The sequence below is a fragment of the Colletotrichum destructivum genome, chromosome 7 (genome assembly GCF_034447905.1).
Source record: "Colletotrichum destructivum chromosome 7, complete sequence".
In the NCBI taxonomy this organism is placed as follows: domain Eukaryota; kingdom Fungi; phylum Ascomycota; class Sordariomycetes; order Glomerellales; family Glomerellaceae; genus Colletotrichum; species Colletotrichum destructivum.
In genome coordinates this window covers 2,492,847-2,515,005 of record NC_085902.1, presented here as the reverse complement: position 1 = coordinate 2,515,005, position 22,159 = coordinate 2,492,847, and the positions used below count along the sequence as shown (strand labels likewise).

Sequence of the window (22,159 nt, the reverse complement as noted above, 5' to 3'; positions counted from 1 at the left end):
TTTTGAGCCGTTCCATGTTGTTTGCTGTTCGTCCCCATGCTGGGGTGCGACATGCATCATGGCATCAGACAGGCCGCATGTATACTCGTACTATCTATCCCATGTGTCTTGTGTCCTCACTCAGCGCAACACATCAAGATGCACAAGATGATGCAGAGCACTTTCAGCAGAGTCGCCCGGCTGGGAACGACCCATGACTATCATGAAAAGATGCCGCCGGCATCGTCTCCTCCCCTCCATACATCGTTCCCAACGGAGCTTTCACCGTGTTATTGGGTTCGTCATCCCACATGATGCCCGCCGGGTTGCATGGCCAAGCAACGAAGCAAATAGTGCTCTCGACACGAATGCTCATGCATCCCTCTTGCACACCGCCAGAACGAACCACTCACACTCACTCACTCACTCACTCACTCACTCACTCACTCACTCACTCACTCACTCACTCACTCACTCACTCACTCACTCACTCACTCACTCACTCACACACATTCACTAACTCCCTCTCTCTCTTTCCGCCTCTCTCTCCGCCTCCCTCCTTCCCCTGTTCTCTTTCATCAAACAATAATCCGAGGGAATGGTTAAGCTAAGGGGCCAGGGCGGGCGCGATCGAACTCTATTTCCAGCCCTCGACGAGCATGCCAGCTAGCCCGTCGTCCGGCGCCTAGGCAGCTTGGCTTCTGGAACCAAGGCGCCAGGCAGCCGTCGCTTGTCTCTTGATTCAAGCTTGTCCTAGCTCGGGTTCCCTCTCCCATTGGAGGGTCCCGATGCCGAATGGTTCACTCTCCCTTGGAATCTCTGCTTCAGTCGTGCCTCTGTGATCCGAAATGCCTCGGGGAACCAACTGCTGATTCGCTGCTTCTCCCCCTCCTCCTCCTCCTCCTCCTCCTCCTCGGCCCCGTCAAGCATCATGGCGACAAGCGCCTTTGCGCACATCCAGCAGAACACCATGCCGTGCCCCTGGAAGCCCGCCGAGACCCAGAGGCCCTCATCTTTGTCACCGCCGCCGCCCGGCACCTGTCCCACGAACGGGAGCCCGTCCGGGCTGAAGCCCATGATGCCCGTCCATTCGGCCCGTAGCCGACCCCCGGCGGCGTCATCGTCGTCGCCCCAGTTGTCGCCAAAGTACCGTGGCGTCGTCTCGTGTAGGTACGAGCTGATGATTGGGTTCAGCCGCGAGTCGTCCGTCGTCCCGTACTCTTCCAACCCCTCGTCCGGCGCTCGGACGAGGCCGCCGCCGATGACGATGTCGCCGGCGTACGGCGCGCCCGCCGGCCTAGGGACCATGTACTCGTAGCCGCCCTCGTAGATGAAGCTGTACGTCGTCGGCAGGCCCTCCTTGGGCATCTTGGAGCCCGGCCGGTGCGCCACGATCTGGCCTCGCGTCGGCACGATGGCCTCCTGGAACCGCCGGTCGAGAAATGCCGTGTAGCCGTTGGTCGCGAGCACCACCTTCCGCGCGGCGATCCGTCCCTTGGGCGTCTGCACGACCCATCGACCATGGCCGCTCTCGGCCGTCCCGTCGAGCCTCTCGACGCTGACCGCGGGCGTTTCCGTGAAGAGCTTCAGGCCCTTGTCGACGCACAGCTCCAGCACGCCGGTGGCGAACCGGTAGGCCGAGATGCTCCCCGCCTCGTACGCGACACCCCCGTGGAGCCCCTCGCCCGAGACGTGGAACCGGCTTTGCGTCTCGTCGGCGTCGTAGAGATCGTACTTCGAAGCGTCTTCGCGCGGCATGGCTTCCCTCATCGCCTCGATGGCCCGTTTCGCCGTTTCCCACTGGACGGCGTCGTAGATCGCGTCGACCGTCTGGCAGGGTCTGCTCTCCGTCTCCCAGTCCTTGAGATGAGTTGCCGCGAAGGCGTGGACGGCGCGGATGTTGGCGAGCTCGAGACGCGCGATGCGACATGCGGCCTCGGTGCCGAGAGTGGCTGCATGATGGAGAAACGATCTGTAGGACGCCGCTTTTGTGTGGCCGCCGTTGCGACCTGTTGCGCCCGAGGTCACGGTGCGGGCTTCCAACATTGTGATGTCGGGAGGCGATGGCGTTTGTTGCGAGGAGGCCCCGGCAGAGGGCAAGGCGAGGAGGAAGTGGGCCACAGCAGCGCCCGTGATACCGCTTCCTATAATCAGCGTGTCGGTCTCTGAGGGCAGTGATGCGCTCGAGCAGTAGTTTGAGAGGCGGGAGGGGGTGTGGTGCCAGTAGCTCTCGGTCGGGTTGGCCACCGGGAGAGTGACGGGAATGCGGGCTCTTTTATCCATGACTGCTCCCCACTGTCGGGTCGAAGTGAGTGAGGCTATTCGCAATCAAGACACACAACGGCGAGGGCACAGATAGGTGTCAGATGAAGTGCTCGATGAGACGGAACGCTCGATGATATGAGGACACAAGGGATAGATAGAAAGCTTCGAGTGCACACCAGTTGAATGACGTTAAGAGAAAGAAGAGGGCACACACACAGCACGGATGCTCGGATACGCTGTGTAATGTTGCCAGGCGCGCCTCGCGCAGTGCATCGGGATGATTCAATGTGTTGTTGAGTTGTTGTATTTCGTGACACGACATTCAACCAAGAGGGAAGAAGAATCAGCCACTGAGCCAAATACCACAGAAACCCTTGCATAATCACCACTCCTTCCCCCTCCCCAAGGGCCAAGGCAAGTCGTTTTGCGGGCAATGCGGTGCGGGGTCCGGTTGGTACTACTACGCCGATCATGTCATCGGTGGCCCGGCCGGGTAGACATGCCCGTTTGGGTATCGCCGTGTCGGCGGTCCACCGGCGACAACCATCATCGCCAAAGGTTTTCCGGTCTTGCTTCAGTCTAGTACAACTTGCATTCTGTTTCCGCTTCTGACTTTTTTCCTTTGACTATGGCAAGACAAGCCTTTCTTTGAGTCCAGTGAAATGGTGGCTGGGCACCCGTGTGTGGCGGTTCCGAAATTGATGCGGCTGATTGGCTGCCATGTGCACAAGATAGCTATCTTCTTCTCTTGGCCGAAACCAAAATAGACCTAGGAGGGCCTGGTTACCTAGACCTGGCGTTCCATGCCATTATAGAAGACTATTGCGCCAGCCAGGCCGCCAAGGTACTGCTGCTGTTGCTCGAGGGTTTTCGGCCTTGACAGCACTTCTTCGTCTCATGATAGAGCTTTTACAACCGTTCAGCTATACCATATGTGTGAGTATCATCCTTTGGGCCTTGCCTTATGTCGACTACTTCTTTATTGCCGTTCCAAGGCACCGTCTTCCAAACTCCTTAACTCAACCCTCACTCGACACCCAGGAGTCCCTTAGATAGCCCTCAGGATGTAACGAAATCTATTATTGGGAACGCAACCTTAGCATCTATCTCTTTCAGCGCTATTTCTGTTAGAAAGAGAAATGGTCACTACGGGCGAATTTTACAAAACCAGTCAAGTGTGCACTCGGCCTTTCGGATCAGAATAGATATATAAATGTTTATGACATCTTGGATAACCTGTCGTCCACTCAATTAGTCTTGCTCCGCAAACTCCACCTGATGCCATGCGAGCCCCTCTCGGCCCCCAAAATAATGAAGTAGATGATGATAGTGACGACAAGGATGGCATTTAACCCTCCCATCTACATGTACTGTCCAGTGTATACTTGTGGCCTTAATGCTCCAGAGCTCGATTGTCCCCAGTTGTTCAGGCATGCTTCTTTCCTGCGGAGGCAGGTATCGCACGAGGTGTAAGCTCCCCTGTAGCACTCCCGGTTCGATTTGGCGCACGCCACGCACGGCTCCTCCGCCTTGAACCCGTTTCTCCTGATCTCGTCGGCGCGGACGTGGACGTCTCTTGTCGAGGGGGCAACCCTGACGCCCCTCTTGCATTTCGCCGAGCTGCAGGGGCAGTCGACGAGCGTGGTCCTGTCCGGGTGGGGAGTCTCCCCGGTCTGCCCAATCTGCCCAGTACCTTTGGAGGCTTCGCTACTATTCTCGGACTGGCTCCTGAGCCGGCTCTTTGATGTTCGGAAGCCACTACGTGGTTCGGGGCTCATGCGGGAGACAGAAGCTATCGTGTGTCGGCGAGGATGAAGGTTGGAGTCGGAATTCGGACTCGTCGTGATGTCGAGGTTCTCACCCGTCAGCTGTTTGGTCGGATTCGGGGGGGAGCAGCCGTGTGCTCTGTCCGATACGGTATTTCGCAAACTCACTAGAGTCTCGGCTGCTTCCATCATTTCTGGTGCACAGTGTATTCTGACTGGCGTAGGGGAGCCGTTTTCATATGTATCAAAGAGTGCCATCGTGCTCATGATGAATGTAGTGGACGCTCCGGTGTATGTTACTAGAGGAACCGATGCCTAGGGTGGAAAGGAGGGCCGTAGAAGATGTGTCGAGGCTTCTTAGGGCTGAGGATGTTGGAGAAGGATGACAAAAAGGATACGGTTAGAAAATCCTAATGGTAACATGCAGGAAACATGAGTTTCTTTGAGTGTGTATGCAGGTAGGTGAGAGTGCGAGTGTCAAGGAGCTTAATGATGCTGGTGTATGAATGTAATGCACCGCCTATCTCCGGAACACCAGACGAGAACCCCCATGGACGTGGACTTGTAGACGTCCACAAACAGGATATATTTTGGATAGGCTGAGGTACGGACCAACGTGCAGCTTCCAATCTCTCGCCACGAGATAAACTAGAATGTATGCCAAAAGACCTTTTGCGAACTGCAATCGCTCAACGTCTCATTACCAATGTCTGCTTCCATATTTGGGAAGAGAGGCCCTTCTGGCGACACTCTTCTATGACTGGGCAAGAAACACAGACTGTGTTGGAGCGGTTGACAAGTGACATGATGAATGATTTGCTACAACTAACAGGGGGAAAGTTTGTATCTGGGAAAGGTGTTGACTGTGTTGTTGCTTCTGGCCCTTGCAGTGAGACGATATATGGTCAAGTTGTATTGTCAAGTTGCGATGGGCATTCATCATCTTCCTTCCCATGTCCTCAGCGTCTACTTCTTCGCCATCCACAATACCGCAGAGTCACAGGCGTGTTTCCTTCCTCGTGTATAGAGCTCCAACGAGGGACCTTCCTTGGTACGCAGTGTGTAAGGTTTGGACTGGACCAGGTAGAGAAGGTGAGGGTGGATGGCCGGGCTGGAATCCATCGTTGTGGTATCTCCGTCAAGTCAAACTTTTCTTCTGTAGCCCAGCATACAAATTCAAGCAAATCCTCCTCCAACAAGGCCAAGCAAGCAACCACACAGCAAGGCAACATCATCAACACCAGCGCCGTCACCAACAACATTGTCAGCACCATCAACATCAACATAAATAGCATCATCAATATCGCCGACATTATCACCATCACGACTATTATCCTCGGCATCTTCATCACCCCCATCGCCACTGCCGCCTTTGTTGCCATCATCCATCTCTTACCTACCACATCCAAGCAACACCGAAGCAGGAGACAGAAGGAAACCCGGAACTCCCTCACAATGGGCCACTCAATGAATATCAACTACTTATGCAACGAATGGGAAAATGAGGCCGCAGCGCCCAACCCCCCCGAAATCGCCTCCGATGCCCTAGGAATCGCCCTTGAAATTAGCGCAGAAGCTGGCACACAGGGTCCGCCTCCTTCGAGATCTGCCGCTGGCTCTGTTAGCCACTCCGTCAGCAGCCCTAACAACACTTCTACCTCGGCAGTCCCTACCACCCCCACCAGTCCCGTTGGCACACTCGCCGCCCCTGCCGTCCCTCTCGCCCCTACGGTCTCTGCCGTCCCTACTATCTCTGCCGCCTCTACCAGCCAGAGTTTCCCGGCCGGTACCAACGAGTCTCAAGACGTTCCCGGGGCGACCGCACGTCCTCGGAATCCTCTACCCTCTAAGCGGCCCACGCCCATGAAACAAGGCTTCCAGCCCATAAATGGACGGCCGCGGGATCTAGTCCCCTCAGCCCCGGCTCCGGCCCCGGTCTCAGCTTCCCAGCCCCAAGCCTCACAGAGAGCGACCCAAAGGGTTTTGTGCATCTGCACAGCGTGCTCGGGCAATGGGAGCGGCAAACTGGTAGCCCCAAAGACCAAGAAGGAGCATGAGCACGCCGATCGGATTGAGCGGGACGGAGTGAGGGTCGACGACGAGGCTAAATGCCAGAGGTGCAGAGCGGCCAACCTTGACTGTTTCAAGCGGCATGAGAATTCGATCGTGTGCGGCAACTGTGTCCGGCACAAGGAGAGATGCTCGTGGAACGGGCAATCGATGAGGAAGAGGGACGCGGCGAGGCGCCAGAACCAGGCCGCCCTAGCCGCGCAACGTGGGCAACAAGAGGCCGAGACGCCCCTTGCCAACGGAGACGGCGGTGCAGCGGTGCAGGAACAGCCTGCTCCCTGCGACACGAAGGGGATGCGGGCTGCCGACCAGCTCTTGCTCGGTGGAATTAGACAGACTGGTGGCGAACAGCCCACGCCCAACAGCGGCGAGGAGAACCGGAAGAGCACGAGCAGCCGGAGTTCAAGCGGGAGCCACACGGCCGATGAGACTGAGTGTCCTCAGCCGCCCCGCAAGAGACAGCGAAGGAACCCTCTCGCTCCTGGCCCTACAGCCTAAGACTCTTTCTTCATCGAACACGACGATGAAGTGACATGAGTAGGAGTAGTTGGACGCAAAAAGCGAGGGGAAATGGAGGGGGGATTGCAAAGTGCTGATGGCATCGTGGCTCCATGGGGTTTGTGTATTTATGGGGTTGTGTCATACTTTGTCTGTTCGGCTGTGCGTTTCTTGCTGCAGTTTTTATCTTCTCCGCTCAAAAGGAGGAAGCCTTCCATATAGGCAAAGTATCGGCGTAATAGAAGTGGCCACCCTCTACACTATCTTGAGACTTGTCACCTTAAGGTCATCCGGCAGGATACAATCATGAGAACTGTTCCGAGCACTCGAATAAAATAAATACGGGTGTCGCTTGTAACATGAATACGTCCTAGATTCCAGTCTTGAGTGTGGTTGTATTAGGGTAAAGTGACATTGAATAATCATGAGCGCTCATTCGCACTCCCCTTACTGCTTTTCGGGTGAGACGCCGTGCACTATTCATTTGCATGAGGCAATGTGCAGGGTATAACACATCGGAGGAAGTCTCGCCAAACTACTGCGTCTCGTTCTGGGCGTAGATGAAATTCGCGCCTGGTCATCGGTCAGTTGCGGCCCCGCCGCCGCGGGCCTCTCAACGTGGCCGGGTGAATGTTGTGGTTTGACTCACCGACGGCAACAAGACCGTTCTCCTTGGCCCACTTCTGCACGCCGCGGCCTTCCTCGCCGCCCCAGTGCTTCCGCTCTTCCGGCTTGGACAGGTGCAGCTTCTCCTTGGTGCCGTTGGCCGGCACCCAGGCCGTGAAGACGTAGCGGTGCTTGCCCGTCTTGGGAGGCGGCCCGGGGGGCTTGTACTCAACGACGGGGTCCAGATGGGCGGGCTCGACGCCGGCGGAGATGGTCGGGGAGCTGCTCGTGGCGACCCAGTGGCAGAACTCGGACCAGATGGGATTCTCGCGCGTGGGCGCGTCGGGGTCGGTCAGGGTCAAGACGTAGGTCGTGGCGATGAGGCTGGCGGACATGGAAGAACCGCTGACAAGGGAGACGGCGGGTGCCGACTGGAGCTTGGCCGGCTTCAGTGTGTTGCCGAGGTCAGCGGCGGCGGTAGAGGACCACTCGGCCGAGAGGCCAAGGATGGGTTGGAACTCGTCCAGGACCGTGGGAATGATGCGGGCGTTGGAGAGCCTGTCGAGCCGCATTAGCCAAGCATCGGACAAGACAAGACACGAGGATGAGGAGGAGGAGGAGGAGGAAGAGGCGGAGTTGCTGTGTGTTCATTTACTCTTCATGGACGCGAGTCAAGTCGGCGTTGGCCTGGAAGACGATCTGGTCTTCGCCGAGAGGAGAAGCGACGGCGGTTGAGGTGCAGCATAGGGCGACGGCCGCAGCCAGGAACTTGCTTGCAAGGGAGGAGGAGGCCGTCATGGTCGAAGTCCAGGGCCGGTTCCGAACGGCGTTCACCTCCAAGACAGTGCGTGTGCGTTGTGCCGTGAGTTAAGCAGGATATGGTGCCAAGAATGCTTGGTGCCGAGGGTTCAGGTCATGGGTCCTTAGGGTGAAGAATCGAAGCGTGTTTGGGTGTTTGGTGCACCGGTTTCACAGGGAGGAGAGGAGGTGATCGATGTGTGTGTGGTGGTGGTGGTGAAGATGATGATGTCATGCCCCTGTGCTCTGGCGTGCTTTCTGTCCACTCCAGGGGCTGGAGCGCGCTGAGGAGCATTAACGCGCGGGTAAGCACAGGTCCCTAAGCTGTTTTAACCCCCCCCCCCCCCCCGCCCGGAGCCGGCCCCTGTCCCCGCTGCGCACCGGCGACGGCGCCGGCGCCATCCCAAATGGGAACAAATATGCCGGGTCTGACTACGACAACTTTATTTCAGCTTCACTCGTATTGAGACGCAGAATTTTGCTCATGGATAGAGATGGATCAAGGCGGGAAACAATGCGTGAGTTGGTTTCGATACTTTGTTGATCTGCCCGGCTCTCCTTAGCTGCTTCGGCGACACTGGCCCCTGGTGCCAGATGTGTCCTGCAGCCTTACCCCTGGGATACTTTCCGTGCGAGGCGTCGTGAGGAAACATACTGGATGTCTGCCATTCAAGACATTCACTTTCCTCCCGCAGTTTGGAAAGTTGAAATCGGCCATCGAGCAGTTTGGGTCGCAGTGCTCTCCGGGATAAGCTTTGTGACGGGTCACGATTTCTTGACTCGCTTCACGACCATGCCGTTCTGGGCTACGGGTCAGTGTGACTGATAATATAAATTAAATCCTTCTTCTGGCGGACCCAGACCGAACGTAGTCGTATCACAAGCTAGAGTATCCGGCTGCCTGGAAGGTCGTTCACCACTTTCGGTGACGGTCAGTAATCAGTCCGCCCACGGCAACAAGAGTTTTTCTCGCTCATTTAGTTCAGTTCTTTTTTGCCGTGAAGCAAAAAAAATTTTCTTCTTCTGGCAGACTCCCATGTTTCGGCCGGCCGTCGCCGCCGTCGTCGTCCATCGGTCTATTCTCGGACCTCCTATACCACACAGCCCAAAGGGGGCGGTTGTAATAGGAGAGAACATCAACATTTCAAGGTTATGGAGATCCGCGCCCCTTTCTTTTCTTCCTTTTTCTTTTGTGGAGAAAGGTCACATTGGTACCCCCTCCCAAGGCTTTTTTGGACCTTTGGTTGCAGGGTGTGCGAGCTTAGGACAACTGGCTCAGCAGCGAAGGGAGTCTCGACATTAAAAAACAACATCTACTGTCTCCTTTTTTTTTCCCTCCCCAGTTGCTCCGTGCTGGTCGATATTGCTTGGCTCTCTCGGCCCGCCTGGCTCTCGGCCTTCTTGGCTAACCGTCAACTCCATTGTTTTGCATCCATGGACCATGGGTGCAAGTGGGAAAGACGTGACATGAAGAGTACCGTTAATCTTTCCACTTCGACCACAGACCGTGACTGAGGAGGGCTAGACGTGAAAGTGCGGTGGCCGGTTGGCAACTGAGACCAAGCAAGCTCCTTGGGGACAATCGCGATACAGCCCAGCCGGGCGTCGCCAAGGTGGATTTTAGGCAACATCTTTCCGTCTGGTCGCGCGACCTGGACGACCGGGTTAAACTTGACCAATAGGAAAGCAAGCTGCGGCGTTCCGAAGAATTAGAATTTGGTCCCGTGGGTCGAACAAGAAAAAAAAAAAAAACCATGGGGCGATGACGAGGGGGGGGCAGCAACACCGTGAACAACCACTTCATGGAGAACAAAAAGTGTCTTTTTGGGGTAGACGTGCACTGGGCAATAAACGATCCGTCGACTCTGCATGGTTTTCCTTTTTATCTATCCGCAGTACGGATACACAGTATAATCTCGTACGTTTCCAAGGCCCCGTCTATCGCCCCGCCACGGCTCAGAACTCTCCCTTTCTCCCTCTTCTCTTTGCTCTCCCTCGCGGTTAGTCATGGCTGGGCAGCTCCAAATCACTAATTACGCCGAATCAGTCAGTCGCACTTAACAATCCCTCTCCTCCTTCCCTCGAAAAAGTGGGCGGTGACCTTGGATCTCTACGTGGCTGATTACATGGCCAGACTATCTATGTATTATACCGAGATGGCTTTGCAGGGCGGACGAGGGTGGCTAGCTAGCGCCCGACGGCTTAGGAAACGAATCGCGTGGCCCAGCATCTCGTCTACTTGTCTACGTTACGTCACACCCAAGAAAGCATGGCTCCATCTTCAAGACAACCAATGTCTCCAAACACCAAAAACCGGGCCGCCCCAAGGGGTCTTGGGAGTTGGGATGGGGAGGGGCGGAAGGGAGAGAGAGAGCAGGGCTGAGATGCCGATCGTGTCACAAACCGGGCGCTCACCCCCCAGCCCACAGTCCAAACAGAAAGCCCGTCGCACATGCTGCCCAATGTTTTACATATTCCATACTGTACTGCCTTGCCTGCTTGACTGTCCAACTAAACATGTATTGTACGTACGCGTCCATGATGACTGCGACCCACGACCCAACCCAATTTCACTGCCCGGTCAGCCGGGGGAGAGGGGGGCGCTGTTTCTTCCGATTTCGGGAACTTCATCCTCACCGCAGCTGCAGGCAACCGTCTTCATGCCGGTACGGTAACCCTTGTTGTGTGATGTTGTGTATCAGGGGCCGTTTGGGAGGTTCCGGTTACTTTGCGCCCATCCCATCTCGTCTCAACTTTGAAAGAACTCTCCTGCTCCCCTTCTTTTGACAACGCTACTTACTCATCGAGCACATCATCAAACTCATCGTCCTGCCCAGTACCAGCGTCACATCAGAGAGACGATCATGGCTTCTGTGGCCTCGTGTTCGTCCATGCTCATGGCATTATGGACGTCGTTGAGTCGCTGCATCCAGCGGAGGTTCTTTCGTGTCTTTGCAATCTGTTTCATCGTCTTTCTCGGCCTTGCTTTCCACCTCACTCACCGTCACCATCATCCCCATCACGAGCCTTTCGAGGCCCCGATCACGAAACCCATCGTCCACGGCAACCCAGTCGACAGCCTACCGGAGCCCTCGTACGCCCTGGACCCCTTTCCTCACTCGCCTCAACACCCTCCAAAGAACGGCACCACCGCCGGTCCCTCAAAGCCCTGGCTTGCGGCAGTCATCTCCACGGCCTCAGATATTGAGCGCCGCATGCTTATTCGGTCGACGTGGATGAGGTTGTTCGAGGACGTCCCTTTTGACGGACGCTTCGTTGTGTCCAACCCTGGGCCGAGGTGGACGGAGGTCGTGGCCAACGAGAACCGCACCTTTGGGGACATGATCGTGCTTGACCACATCGCCGAGGATGATGTCACGGCCAACACCATCAAGACGCTCGAGTTTTACAAGTGGCTCGTCGACCATGAGCTTCACTACGAGTTCGTCTCCAAAATGGACACCGATCTATGGCTCAACGCCCGCGGCTTCTGGGACCGTTTCCTCTCGCCGCGGCTATCTACGGACGCCGCCACGGGCGTCCAGAGAAGCACCGTTCGCAAGACCCTCATCGGCGAGCTCTACTACTCCCCGACTTGGGACCTCGTCTTCCCACACGGGGCCATGTACACCGCCACCTGGGATATGGTCCAGCTCCTGGCCCATCTTCAGGGCAAGCAAAATGTGGTTACCGGAGAAGACATGGCCGTCGCCACCCTCATGCTAAACGGACGTGAGAGGGCCAGCTTTGTCAACTTCAGAGGCACTGAGAAGTTCGACTATGACGACGATGACGCCCGTCACGACGGTACGGCGTGGGCGAGGACGAGGACGCACCCTAGTGCCATCCAGCACGCGCTCGTCGGCCAAGACGCCATTGCCGTCCACCAGCTCAAGGACGAGAGCCTGTGGTTCAAGGTTGCCGACTGTTTCGACGAGGACGGCGTCAAGCCGGCGCCAAAGACCTCCCATTCGGAGCCGGAGTCCCAGAAGCCCATGTCCGTACGTTGGCACGATTTCTGGTTCTGGATGGGCGTCTCGGACCGCTACGACGCGAGGTTTGAGCGGATACCCGACTTCTTGTGGACGAAGGAGGATGGGCACTGGATATGCGATGGGATATGGGACTTGGGGACTACAAAGACGGGGTTTGCGGGAGGGCAAAGCGACTAGCTTCTTGTGTTTTGGTCTGTACTTATGATATCCAACATTTATGATGATTATTAATGAAAGCTTCGAACAACCTTCTGGCCGTCCGACATCACATTGCGGCGCCGGCTCCATCCTTGTACCGCCGGCGATTGAACAGACCAGGGACCGGACTCTCACGAGTCTACACATGTTCCCGACGTCTATGGTCGTTTCAAGGTTATTCTACCGTTTCTTCAGCCAAAGCGACGACTTGCATACCGCCCATCAAATGACCCATCAAACTCAATGAAGGCTGTCTTTGGCCCCAGTGCCAAGGTCAGCATAAGTTTGCCGGGATCCAAAACTCGGCGCGTTGAGTCAATTGTCCTCGGTGTTGGATCTGACGACGGGGGGGGGGGGGGGGGGGCGTCAATTCCTGCTACCTGTTCTCATTCCGTGCCATGCTTCGAGGGACGTTTGTACATAGGAACTCCAACTCGCACTGGCTAACGAACCACGATAGCTTCTCACTGATACGAACACGAAAAGCTTACACAGGCGGAGTCGCGTGGGGGCCTGGACGCAGGTTGGGAAAATCAATTGGACGTTCGGGTCGAAATACACCTTCAGCAAGCCTAGTTGCCTGACTTGGGCCACGGTAGGTGGGACACAACCTGCGAAAGACGCTGGTGGGGGCGATTTCAACGTCAAGCTTGTCAATACTGTGCTTCACCTTCAACTTTTTGAAATGCATCACCATACAGTGCCATGCTCGGCTGTTAGGTGTTGACATCTTTGTGCCTTGGTGTCTAAGCATGCGGGGTAAGTCTCGTAGCCGACATACCTGGAGCTACCTTGAGTATGCGTAACAGCCTGACGAGGGTACGGGAATACGTCTGTCGGGGCTCTTTGGGTTCTGCAACGGCGCATTCCGTTTCATTGCTCAACCATGGATTGATTTGCAATACTAATAGGCCTTGCTGTCTAGTATCTAGTACTAGGTAGTTAGGTCAGAGGCTGTTTAGTGTCTTTTTGTAGAGAATATGTGTTTGGTTTCTATTTTCGTTCTAAGTAGACCAGCCATAGCAAGCACTAACGACAATAAGAGTAGTTCTCATCTTTCTTGTTAGCACCAAGTCAGTCGTACTATTGTTAGTCAGCGGTACTCAACCACTTTGCTTTGATTTTAATTGCTTGAAATATCAACTCTTGAAGAAGCTATCCACCTGTATGACTGATCAAATGATTATAGTTGCTGAATGACCCAAAGAATGACCTTGTTACACGCGAAGAGATTGAAGGAGGTTCCTCAAAACTCGGTCTTCTCCTATGTTCTATAACCTCGTCTCTCCCCAAGTCCTTTCAATCGGCCACACGACATCATGTTCAATCCATCTCTGGATCCCGCTGGTTTCTACAGTTGTCCCGTGCTATGGTGTAGGATGTGAAGAGAACAGTCTGCTCAATAGAGCCCCGAGCATGAGCCTTGAGGATATTCTCATCGACACTCGGTTATAATAGATGACATGATCACATTGATGGCAAATTAAGGCCGCTTTGGTCGGATTGTATGATCTCGGCATTGCTCGCGGCGGCCTGATGGGGCGCTTGTTAATCCGCTCCTGGCAGACGACAACCTGGATCACTTCTATCTCCATGATTATGGCAATTGTTATCCGATGACGGGCTGCTATGTGTTTGTAGCTGATGTTGCCACCTTCGAAAGTGTCTTGTTGCAGACTGATTGAGACATCGGGACTCATGGACCAAGAGCTACAGACTATAGCTTGTGACAGGAATGTTCAGCGATCTTCACAGTCAATCATCTCTGGTCTTGCTGGAAGTTTTGGTTATAGCTGGTCTGGCTTTCTTGCCGCTCCTCCTAGCCCAGCAGTTTCCGCTCCACAAAACTCTCTATGAGTCGTTTGGATTGACCTTGAACTGCTTTGAGGCGCTCAACACCACTCTCAACTGCTCGGGTCAGCTGACAACCCAAGTCAGATTCAAGTACAATGAACGTCTTCTTCAGTTTTATGAAGGAGCGCTCACGTGTGTGACCTCGCAGGTCCCCCAAGATTAACGTTCTTAACGCCGATGGAGTCAGATTCATTTGCACTGCAGAATGCAAGCAGTTACTTCAAACCCTTCAATCCAAGACCCAGAATAGCTGCAAACCTAGAATAGATATTTTTAACCATAACTTGGTGCTCTACCCAGGTCTAAGTTGTGTCAACAACTTCTACATCTTTTTGCCATTCTTCCCTCTAATTCTAGAGATAAAGGGCGAACAAAGACTGCAGCCACCCACGTAGCGGACCAGTACATCTATGCGTAAAACATATCATGCTACAAGAACAGGCAGGTGCCCTTTCCACCTCAAGCCAGCCATTTGGGTCACATGCTTATGAAGTACACTACATGGAGTCAGGAGATCCATACAACAACGTCCTAGATAAACAGAGAAACCAGACCAATGTTACGTCTTACTTTTGTATTAACTGCATTCCAAGGCCAGTAGAAGTCGAAATCAACTCGCCCATCAACCATAGCAAAGCCCGCGCCGCCAAGTTCCAACTAGCCATCTCCAGTTGCAGAAAATCTAGCTATCCCTATACCAACCCGACTCCTTACATCTTCAGCCCAACGTCGTCGGCTCCAATAGGGGTAGAGTCTCCAGTATTAATTCCTCAGACATAGTCTGCTTAGCGTATGTCTCAAACTGTGCTTCTATATACCAAGTTTAGAAGATAACACATGCGGAAGCATCTCTGTAGAATAGAGCGTATCAAGTAAGGGCCTCGTTGTGTCTACCCAAGCCATGCAAACTTCATCTTTTGTCGTCCAGGGACTCGTGCGACTCAATGCTCGAGGAATACAGGGCAACTCAGGAGGACCTTGACAAACAGAACACCATGATTGCCAAAAGGACCGATGGCGGGCGGCCGGTGATAGTGCTGGTCGTCGTCCAGTTCCGAGCCGTGAAGGCCATTGTAGAGGTTTACGACCTGGACAACGTTGAGTATGCCCAGCTGACGTACTTGCGGTCGCAGCCCTCAAAAGGCGGGTGACCGCCCGTGTCAATGGCATAGCCAGGATCTCAGTGCTCACGGTCAGGCGTCTATAGCTGATCAATGAGGACCATGGCCATTGGGGGGGGGGGGGGGCTTGAAAGGATGCTGGCTGCGCTGGAAGGCGTCAAGGACGTCGAGGCACTTTTTTCAACGTACAGGCAGCACTTGAAGCGGGTGAGCTTAGACGCAACGACTGGGTCGACGACTCCTCCGTCCATAGTGCGCTAAACCCAGCCGTTGAAGTGCTTTCGCACTTCAACCTTGGTGGGACCGTTCAGAGCGTCGCGGTTCTCTATGACGACCCAGTCGAGGTATCTCTCCAGAATTTTAGCGCGGCGGCTCTGAACCAGGCAGTCGTGGCAGTTCTGCTTCAGCTGGGTGAGGTAGCGGGTCCAAGTCTCGTCAGTGCCGTCACCGTAGGCGGAGCGGTAAACAACAAAGCCCCATGTGTGAAATCCCATGAGTATTATGTTGAGGGGCATCCAGCGGATCATGTCTTTTCTGTACCCGTTGACGTGCTTGGGTAGCTCTTCGAGCGTTCTCAAGGGAGTCTTTAAACCTTGAAACCATTATGAATGAGTTTGGTGACATCTAAATAGTGAGCCACATCCGTATGACGTAACTCATGGACAGTGACGCGGTGCTAAGAGATCTACTGACTTTTGAGCGGTGCGAAAATTGTCACGCTTCTTGGGTCATTCTGGAAAATTTGTTCGTGGAAGGATCTATGCCACCCTCGTCAATTATGCCGAAGCACGCAATCTCGAAATAGCATTAAGACGGAAATAAGTCTAAATCATCCACCAGGCAATTCAGACTTGTATCCTTATATATACATGACGAATCTCAAAGGGAGAAAGGAACTATTTCAACTAACAGTTAAGCTTGTTTGCCCATGATAAAGATCTCCGGTTTAAAGAGTCTTTGCCGCAAGTGGCAACTCTGCTGCCTGTGGCGTATTTATTCAAACTGAAATACAGTGATCGAGCAGGTTCTATGTCAGTCTGGAACTGAAGAAGATAATCTTGAAGAAGAGATATAATCATTGTAAACCTTATTCTCTGCTACTGCAGATGTGTGTCAAACGGGGATGAGCGTGCTTTTAAGGTTGTCAATTTCAGCAATAAATGCAGGAGGACAAGTAGTTCGGAATGGGGGTCAAGTACTAGACAACACGCTACTGTGTAGATGACCTAATGAGGTTCCTTTGTGTACGAAGCGACCGAAAGTGTAAAGGAAAAAGAGACCACCATCACTTGCACCTGGACCCTGGTTCCACTTGGTGGGTGATGGACAGGGATGAGTGTTCTGAAGTCCGTATAGTGGACTCACAAATCAAGTCAGAAATACACTCCGAGCCTCAGCGCGCTCCAGAAGCAAGCCCAGTGTGAGGTGTGCCAGCTACAATTGGGTCAAATAGTCGCTTGGACCCATGAGGTGCATACGAGGGCCGGCATGCCATCCGGAGACACCTTCTTCGTAGCGGAGTGGAGCAGTAAAAGGAAAGGATCTTCTGCAACCTTCTTCTGAGTCTTTCGTGATTAGCTTGTGCCCACTTCATGAGTTTAGAAGAAGCGGAGAGGGCAGGCCAAGGGCCATGGCGGCGCACCGACTGAGGTCTGGATTTTCAACCATAGCCATCTAAGTCCTGTGACTTCATTGAACTATTGCTCAGCTTCAGTATGTACTTGGGACTAGTACGGCAACGATGGTGTTGTAGAAACCCATAACCACACGAAGAGCTGACTGTTGACCTTTCCTACCGAGGACAAAACCCAGCCCGCCCGTGGGACCAGCTGCAAAATCAGACGATGTCGACCATGGGTGCCCTTATGAAGACCCCTTGCAACAACATGGAACAACGGCCCTGCCCCATGCACCATGCGTGCGCAGAACCTCGGCCTCTTGTTCCGGAACAGAGTAGAGTGAAGGCGCCAAGTTCATTTCCAACGAAGCAATGAACTTTTTCGTATCTTCGCTTAGAACGAATGCAACCTCAGGGCTGAGGACCCCTGTCGGGCAACGCGCCGCTAGTCCCAACGCAACCAGTGGTCCGGGAGGGGGGGGCGCTCGAGGCCATGATGCCGAAGGCCGGATTGGGCCGGACTGATCAGATAACGGCTGATGGAAGCGAAGCGGATCTGATAAGTGGACTTGGCACTACAGCTGAAGATGATGCCAGTGTTAGCGTCAACGCCGAGTCGTTTCGGTGGCGTCGCGACAACGCCACGAGATTGAGTGAAAGCGCAGGATGCGTGGTAATCTGTGCCACTAGGTGTTGGAACACATTCTGAACAGTCCAGTGAGCCAAGAGCTCCGAAGTTGCTGGTGGGAGAACAGGCCAAGGTGTGGTGGCAAAGACGGACCGCACAGATAGGCAAAAGGTGCGGGAAACAGGGGGGCCAGGAGGTCTTTTGCTAGCTTGTTTTCCCTGCTTGATTTCAAGGCCGGGGGCTGTCCCGACCATTTGGGAATTGAGACTGCACTCCAGTTGACAACGAAGGTCGCAACCATCACCACGTCTTGACCAAAAGTCGACCAGGACAAGGGCTTGGCGAAGCGGGGGTAATACGCAGATGAAAAAGACATTCGTTGGTAGGATGCGGATCTGATAACTGTAAACGGGCATAGGCGAGGGGCTAGAATTGGCGCCCAGAGGATCAGTCTGGAGGACCTTTGTCAACAGGTTTCAAGGCTACCCGGACACTAACATCATGGCCCGCATAAGCAAGTAGAGGATTCTACTCGTAGGATGCTCACAAGCTTGCAGAAAGTTGTTTTTGTTCGGCGAGAGCGTTGCCTAGACCAGAAGGTGACTCCGATGGGTATGGTACAATGCTGGCGGGTCATTTAGAATTCATTCAGCCGATTCTTCAGTCCAACGCAAGGGGCTGTATATATAAGTCATGGCAGCGTCCTCGGTGATGAGCGTGTATTTAATCTTGGTCTGCAAAAAAGCCGCTATCCTACTCGTCACTGTATTGGATCTCACCACGTTGTTCAAATTCATTATACTACTACTCTTTAATACACATTTGCTTCTTTGGTCAACATGGGATACGCAATCTTGCCCGCGCTGATTCCGGACATCGAAAAGGTGTATGATTCCTACTTCAAAGCCTTCAATGGCGACTTGATGGGAGATATCATGGTCAAGATCCTGTTCCCAGGCGGGGTCGACACGGAAGAATTCCGCAAAGCGCACACCGCCGGTACTCTGTCATGGTGGCACCACAGCAACTGCCAATACACTTATAAGTGCGTTGACACCGAGACGGGAGAGATCGTCGGCATGGCGTTGGGCGACATTTACCTCAAGGAGCGTAGCGAAGAGGAGCGCAAGAACCACGGCGTGGGCTGGCTCGAGGGGGCGGCGAGAGAACGCGCCGAGGCCGTTCTCAATCCTCTTCACGACGTTAGAGAGAAGCTGTTTGGCGGGCGCCGGTACATCTGTAAGCCACCAAAAGACCCGAACAAGTTGGGTTCTCGTCGAAGACTAACTTGATTTCGTTTTAGACACCCACGTTATCGCCGTTGACCCGAAGCACCAGGGCAGAAAGGCTGGGGCCCTCTGGTGTAAATGGGGAATGGATCTCAGTGACAGCCTGGGGATCCCCCTGTACTTCGAATCATCTCCTTCGACCTACAAGCTGTACGAGAAAATGGGCTACGAGACCCTGGACGAGAAGATTGTCCACAAGGCGGAGCTGATGGGCACGCCCAACGACATTGAGGTGCCCCTCATGGTCAAGATGCCTGCCTGCGCAGGGGGCATGACATTTAAAGAATGGCGCGCTGCGGGATACCCTCCCTTCAGCGAGGTCAAAAGACTTCCGGCCACTCCCGTCCTCAATGTCGTGCCGGGCGAGAAGAAGCTTGGCGGCAGCGCTGTGGCCGTGGAGGTGCAGGTCCAGGAGGTGCAGATCTAAGGAACGAGAGACACATGAGTGTACGACGGCGTTTTTTTTTTTCTTTTTCATGTGGGCAATAATTCTCCAGGCCTCGGATGATTCCCCGGTTGAGTCGATGCAATTATGACAATAAACAATGTACCAACAAGAAAGAGTCCAACACCCCTCTGTGAAGCACTGTTGTGGGTGCACGCAAAAGAACCTGTACAGTACGGGTATCCGTAGTGTATTCAAGGGAGGGTCGCTTATGAGGACCATGACTCGATTCGGTAGGGTGTCAGGGGCCCCTCAGAACTTGTCTGGATTTGGAACAAGGATGCTGGGGTTATCAAGCGGTTCGGTTGACAGGACTGTCCGTTACCGTTGGTCTGCGGATACCGAGAACCGAATCGTGGGTTGTTTCATTTGCTTTCGTGCCAGGCCATGGGATGTTCAGACATGTATCTGTACTTCACATTGGAGAGACTCGGACGCAGACTTTTCTAACTAACGCAATTAACATCTCGGTTGCTAGCCCAGAAGACTCTTGTACGTAACGACAACTGGTCATTGTACCAGTCCGTTGGTTCATGGTGCCCTGCCTGCATCGGTCGACCAGTGTCCATTATTACTTACATGAACACCAGCGACAGCAGATAGAGCCTTGTTCCTGAATGGCATGAGGTGGTCAGAATTAGTCCTGGGTTTTGACACCCCCATCGAAGCACTCTTGAGTCTTGACTCGGATGTCCCAGGACATCAGCAAATCGAACCATGGGATGACCTACATACCAGATTGGGACATTGATGCCGAGGGGGGCCGGCGCGAAGAAAGAAAAAAAAAAAGACCGCACAGCTGCCTCTTTCAAATCTGCCCGCATGTCGACTAATACCATGTCAGAATCTGCTGAGGCAGGGATGGCGTCGGCCGAAGCCACGTCGGTGAATTCGCAGCCGATTCGTCCCCCGACGGGCCGCTCGCCAACGGACAATTTCCCCTTTTGATCTAATCAGATGCATCTGATAAGTATTTGTGATGTCCGTCTGATCTGGTCTTGTCAAGGCCACACACCCTCCGCCCACGTTCTCCTTTTGCGTGCCGAGCAAGACAGACAAGTAACTGTCCATTCCATCCCCTGGCGCTCTTTTGGTCATTTCCCTCGCCCAGCCTTTTCTACGCCGAATTCGCCCCCTCCCCCCACCAGAGCCCGCGCGCTCCCGCCGTTGGTCATTATGCTGAAGAAGCTGCAGAAAGCGGTTCTCTTCGTGAGGCTTGTGGGGTACACACTGCGGCTCTATGTGGACTTCATCTCGCGATCGTACACAACGAAAAAGATCACCGCCAACCCTGCATCGAAGGATGCCGAGCCGATCAACATCGTTGTCGTTGGAGCCTCTTTCGCCGGTTACCATGCAGCCCGGGTAATCGCGACATCACTTCCCGCAGACGGGCCGTACCGCCTCATTATCGTCGAACCAAATCGTCACTGGCAGTTCACGTGGACTCTGCCTCGCTTCTGTGTCGTCGAGGGGCACGAGCACAAGACGTTCATTCCTTACGGTCCCTATCTGCCAGCGGGCTCGGAGTCCATCGTGCGTTGGGTTCACGATCGCGTCTCGACCATCACGGAGAAGACAGTAACCATCCAAGGCACCGGCGAAGAAATACCTTACTCCTACATGGTGATTGCAACGGGGTCCGGTGTCGGCATGTCTTTGCCATCGCGAGTAGGGTCAACAGATAAGGCCGAGGGGGTCCGGTTGCTGGAAAACTTCCAGCAGCGCATAAAAGCCGCCAAGAACCTGGTTGTTGTTGGAGGAGGTGCCGCAGGTGTTGAGCTTGCAACGGATGCCAAAGACCAGTACCCCGAGAAGAACGTGACTTTGGTCCATTCAAGGGACGCCGTCATGAACCGTTTCGGTCAGGACCTGCAGATCGGAGCTCTCAAGGGGTTGAAGGAACTCGGCATCGAAGTGATCCTAGGAGAACGGACGACTACCGATTCTCCCGTGGACGGGTTTGTCACTCTTCGTTCTGGTCGCAAGGTTGAATGTGACTTTTTGGTAAGTTGCTACATGTGAACCGTGGCAGGCTCTTGGGTTACCTAACCGCTCATGCTTTGAACAGGTCAACGCTATCGGCCAGCAGCCTTCCTCTCAGCTTATCAGCGAGTTTGCCCCTGAGGCGGTTGCCAAAACAGGCCGCATTAAGGTCAAGCCGACAATGCAGATCGATGTCGACTCGCTCCCCAACATCTATGTCTGCGGCGATGTGGCCGAGGCGGGCGTCACCAACCCCAACGCCCGAGCTGCCATGAAGCAGGCCATCTATGCAGCCGACAATCTCGTCCTGGCCCTTCAGGGAAAACCCCCCACCAATATTTACCAACACTATTGGGCAGATGGTGTTATCAAGCTGACGCTGGGTCTGGTGAGTTTCTCGTCGCGGACTGCATGCTCCAAGTTGTCTGATCGTCTTGCAGCACAAATCCATTACGGCTTTCGGAATCGGAGACACCGAGCTGCTTTTCCACGCCAAGGAGAAGGAGGTTACTCTAATGATCGAGCAGGCTTGGACAAACATGGGAGCCAAACCTTACGAAGACAAAGAGTACCAGGCTGGTAATGCCCAGGACTCTGGTACGACTAAAGTTCTGGAAGTGGCCAACGAAATAGTGTGATCGACAACGTGCCGCATGTTTGAAGTGCTCGTGTCTCAAAAGACAGATGCCTAATCTAGATTGATATGACCTTGGACGGTTGAGCCAATTCGAAGTCTTGTCTAATCGAGGATTCTCATAGATTTCTCGAAACCCTGACGCTCTCTATCGGCGGACTTCCGTCGACCCAATGACGCGGCTTCTCCCACATCCCGGGGATTGACTACGACCCCCTGTCTGCCCCTTGAGAATAAGGTAGCAATGCTTCTACCCCGTCGAGGTTGCAGATCTGGGGTCGATGCTGCGGGGAGTCCAAGTTCGAATGAAAGCTTGATCCAACCTCTATTCCCCCCTTTTGCAACGTCAGTGCATGATGTCGGTCTCAACAAGCGCCCCAGTATGTTTATGCTGAGCTCACTCACTATC

General features: G+C 54.1%; 10 protein-coding genes across 10 annotated transcripts; 6 read left to right on the top strand and 4 right to left on the bottom strand.

The window, feature by feature from the left end:
* Positions 1-572: 572 nt before the first annotated feature.
* CDEST_11315 (Putative FAD dependent oxidoreductase, FAD/NAD(P)-binding domain superfamily) lies at positions 573-2,549 on the bottom strand. The gene has a single exon (XM_062927471.1). The coding sequence runs from the start codon at positions 2,260-2,262 to the stop codon at positions 733-735; it is 1,530 nt and encodes a 509-aa protein (XP_062783522.1). The 5' UTR covers positions 2,263-2,549; the 3' UTR covers positions 573-732.
* Positions 2,550-3,605: 1,056 nt separating this feature from the next.
* Positions 3,606-4,277, bottom strand: CDEST_11314 (uncharacterized protein; the record flags this gene model as incomplete). The annotated part of the gene is made up of 1 exon (XM_062927470.1): positions 3,606-4,277. One exon carries the CDS (start codon positions 4,275-4,277, stop codon positions 3,606-3,608), a length of 672 nt encoding a protein of 223 aa, XP_062783521.1.
* Positions 4,278-5,465: 1,188 nt separating this feature from the next.
* CDEST_11313 (uncharacterized protein) lies at positions 5,466-6,578 on the top strand (the record flags this gene model as incomplete). The annotated part of the gene is made up of 1 exon (XM_062927469.1): positions 5,466-6,578. The coding sequence occupies one exon, from the start codon at positions 5,466-5,468 to the stop codon at positions 6,576-6,578; it is 1,113 nt and encodes a 370-aa protein (XP_062783520.1).
* CDEST_11312 (Putative phosphatidylethanolamine-binding protein) lies at positions 6,526-8,254 on the bottom strand. Its single transcript, XM_062927468.1, has 3 exons — positions 7,840-8,254; positions 7,228-7,742; positions 6,526-7,151 (listed from the first exon to the last, which is right to left on the bottom strand). The coding sequence occupies exons 1-3, from the start codon at positions 7,980-7,982 to the stop codon at positions 7,114-7,116; spliced, it is 696 nt and encodes a 231-aa protein (XP_062783519.1). The 5' UTR covers positions 7,983-8,254; the 3' UTR covers positions 6,526-7,113.
* Positions 8,255-9,779: 1,525 nt separating this feature from the next.
* On the top strand, positions 9,780-10,068 carry CDEST_11311 (uncharacterized protein). The gene has a single exon (XM_062927467.1). It carries the CDS (start codon positions 9,785-9,787, stop codon positions 10,013-10,015), a length of 231 nt encoding a protein of 76 aa, XP_062783518.1. The 5' UTR covers positions 9,780-9,784; the 3' UTR covers positions 10,016-10,068.
* A 435-nt stretch (positions 10,069-10,503) lies between these two features.
* Positions 10,504-12,190, top strand: CDEST_11310 (Putative glycosyl transferase, family 31). The gene has a single exon (XM_062927466.1). It carries the CDS (start codon positions 10,847-10,849, stop codon positions 12,152-12,154), a length of 1,308 nt encoding a protein of 435 aa, XP_062783517.1. The 5' UTR covers positions 10,504-10,846; the 3' UTR covers positions 12,155-12,190.
* Positions 12,191-13,910: 1,720 nt separating this feature from the next.
* On the top strand, positions 13,911-14,424 carry CDEST_11309 (uncharacterized protein; the record flags this gene model as incomplete). Its single annotated transcript, XM_062927465.1, has 2 exons — positions 13,911-14,119; positions 14,178-14,424. 2 exons carry the CDS (start codon positions 13,911-13,913, stop codon positions 14,422-14,424), a joined length of 456 nt encoding a protein of 151 aa, XP_062783516.1.
* Positions 14,425-14,622: 198 nt separating this feature from the next.
* On the bottom strand, positions 14,623-15,810 carry CDEST_11308 (uncharacterized protein; the record flags this gene model as incomplete). Its single annotated transcript, XM_062927464.1, has 2 exons — positions 14,623-15,742; positions 15,807-15,810. 2 exons carry the CDS (start codon positions 15,808-15,810, stop codon positions 15,408-15,410), a joined length of 339 nt encoding a protein of 112 aa, XP_062783515.1. The 3' UTR covers positions 14,623-15,407.
* Positions 15,811-18,137: 2,327 nt separating this feature from the next.
* CDEST_11307 (Putative GNAT domain, acyl-CoA N-acyltransferase) lies at positions 18,138-19,145 on the top strand. Its single transcript, XM_062927463.1, has 2 exons — positions 18,138-18,635; positions 18,700-19,145. Exons 1-2 carry the CDS (start codon positions 18,236-18,238, stop codon positions 19,110-19,112), a joined length of 813 nt encoding a protein of 270 aa, XP_062783514.1. The 5' UTR covers positions 18,138-18,235; the 3' UTR covers positions 19,113-19,145.
* Positions 19,146-20,087: 942 nt separating this feature from the next.
* CDEST_11306 (Putative FAD/NAD(P)-binding domain, FAD/NAD(P)-binding domain superfamily) lies at positions 20,088-22,036 on the top strand (the record flags this gene model as incomplete). Its single annotated transcript, XM_062927462.1, has 3 exons — positions 20,088-21,137; positions 21,202-21,504; positions 21,557-22,036. The coding sequence occupies 3 exons, from the start codon at positions 20,088-20,090 to the stop codon at positions 21,752-21,754; spliced, it is 1,551 nt and encodes a 516-aa protein (XP_062783513.1). The 3' UTR covers positions 21,755-22,036.
* Between the last annotated feature and the right edge of the window lie 123 nt (positions 22,037-22,159).

Excerpts from the sequence above, each read along its gene's own strand:
- CDEST_11315 (XM_062927471.1), bottom strand. The coding sequence starts at position 2,262 with ATGGATAAAAGAGCCCGCATTCCCGTCACTCTCCCGGTGGCCAACCCG.
- CDEST_11312 (XM_062927468.1), bottom strand. The coding sequence starts at position 7,982 with ATGACGGCCTCCTCCTCCCTTGCAAGCAAGTTCCTGGCTGCGGCCGTC. Across the intron at positions 7,743-7,839 it reads TTGACTCGCGTCCATGAAGA|GCTCTCCAACGCCCGCATCA; the intron begins GTAAATGAACAC and ends GCGGCTCGACAG. Across the intron at positions 7,152-7,227 it reads GAACGGTCTTGTTGCCGTCG|GCGCGAATTTCATCTACGCC; the intron begins GTGAGTCAAACC and ends ACCGATGACCAG.
- CDEST_11311 (XM_062927467.1), top strand. The coding sequence starts at position 9,785 with ATGGAGAACAAAAAGTGTCTTTTTGGGGTAGACGTGCACTGGGCAATA.
- CDEST_11310 (XM_062927466.1), top strand. The coding sequence starts at position 10,847 with ATGGCTTCTGTGGCCTCGTGTTCGTCCATGCTCATGGCATTATGGACG.
- CDEST_11307 (XM_062927463.1), top strand. The coding sequence starts at position 18,236 with ATGGGATACGCAATCTTGCCCGCGCTGATTCCGGACATCGAAAAGGTG. Across the intron at positions 18,636-18,699 it reads TGGCGGGCGCCGGTACATCT|ACACCCACGTTATCGCCGTT; the intron begins GTAAGCCACCAA and ends ATTTCGTTTTAG.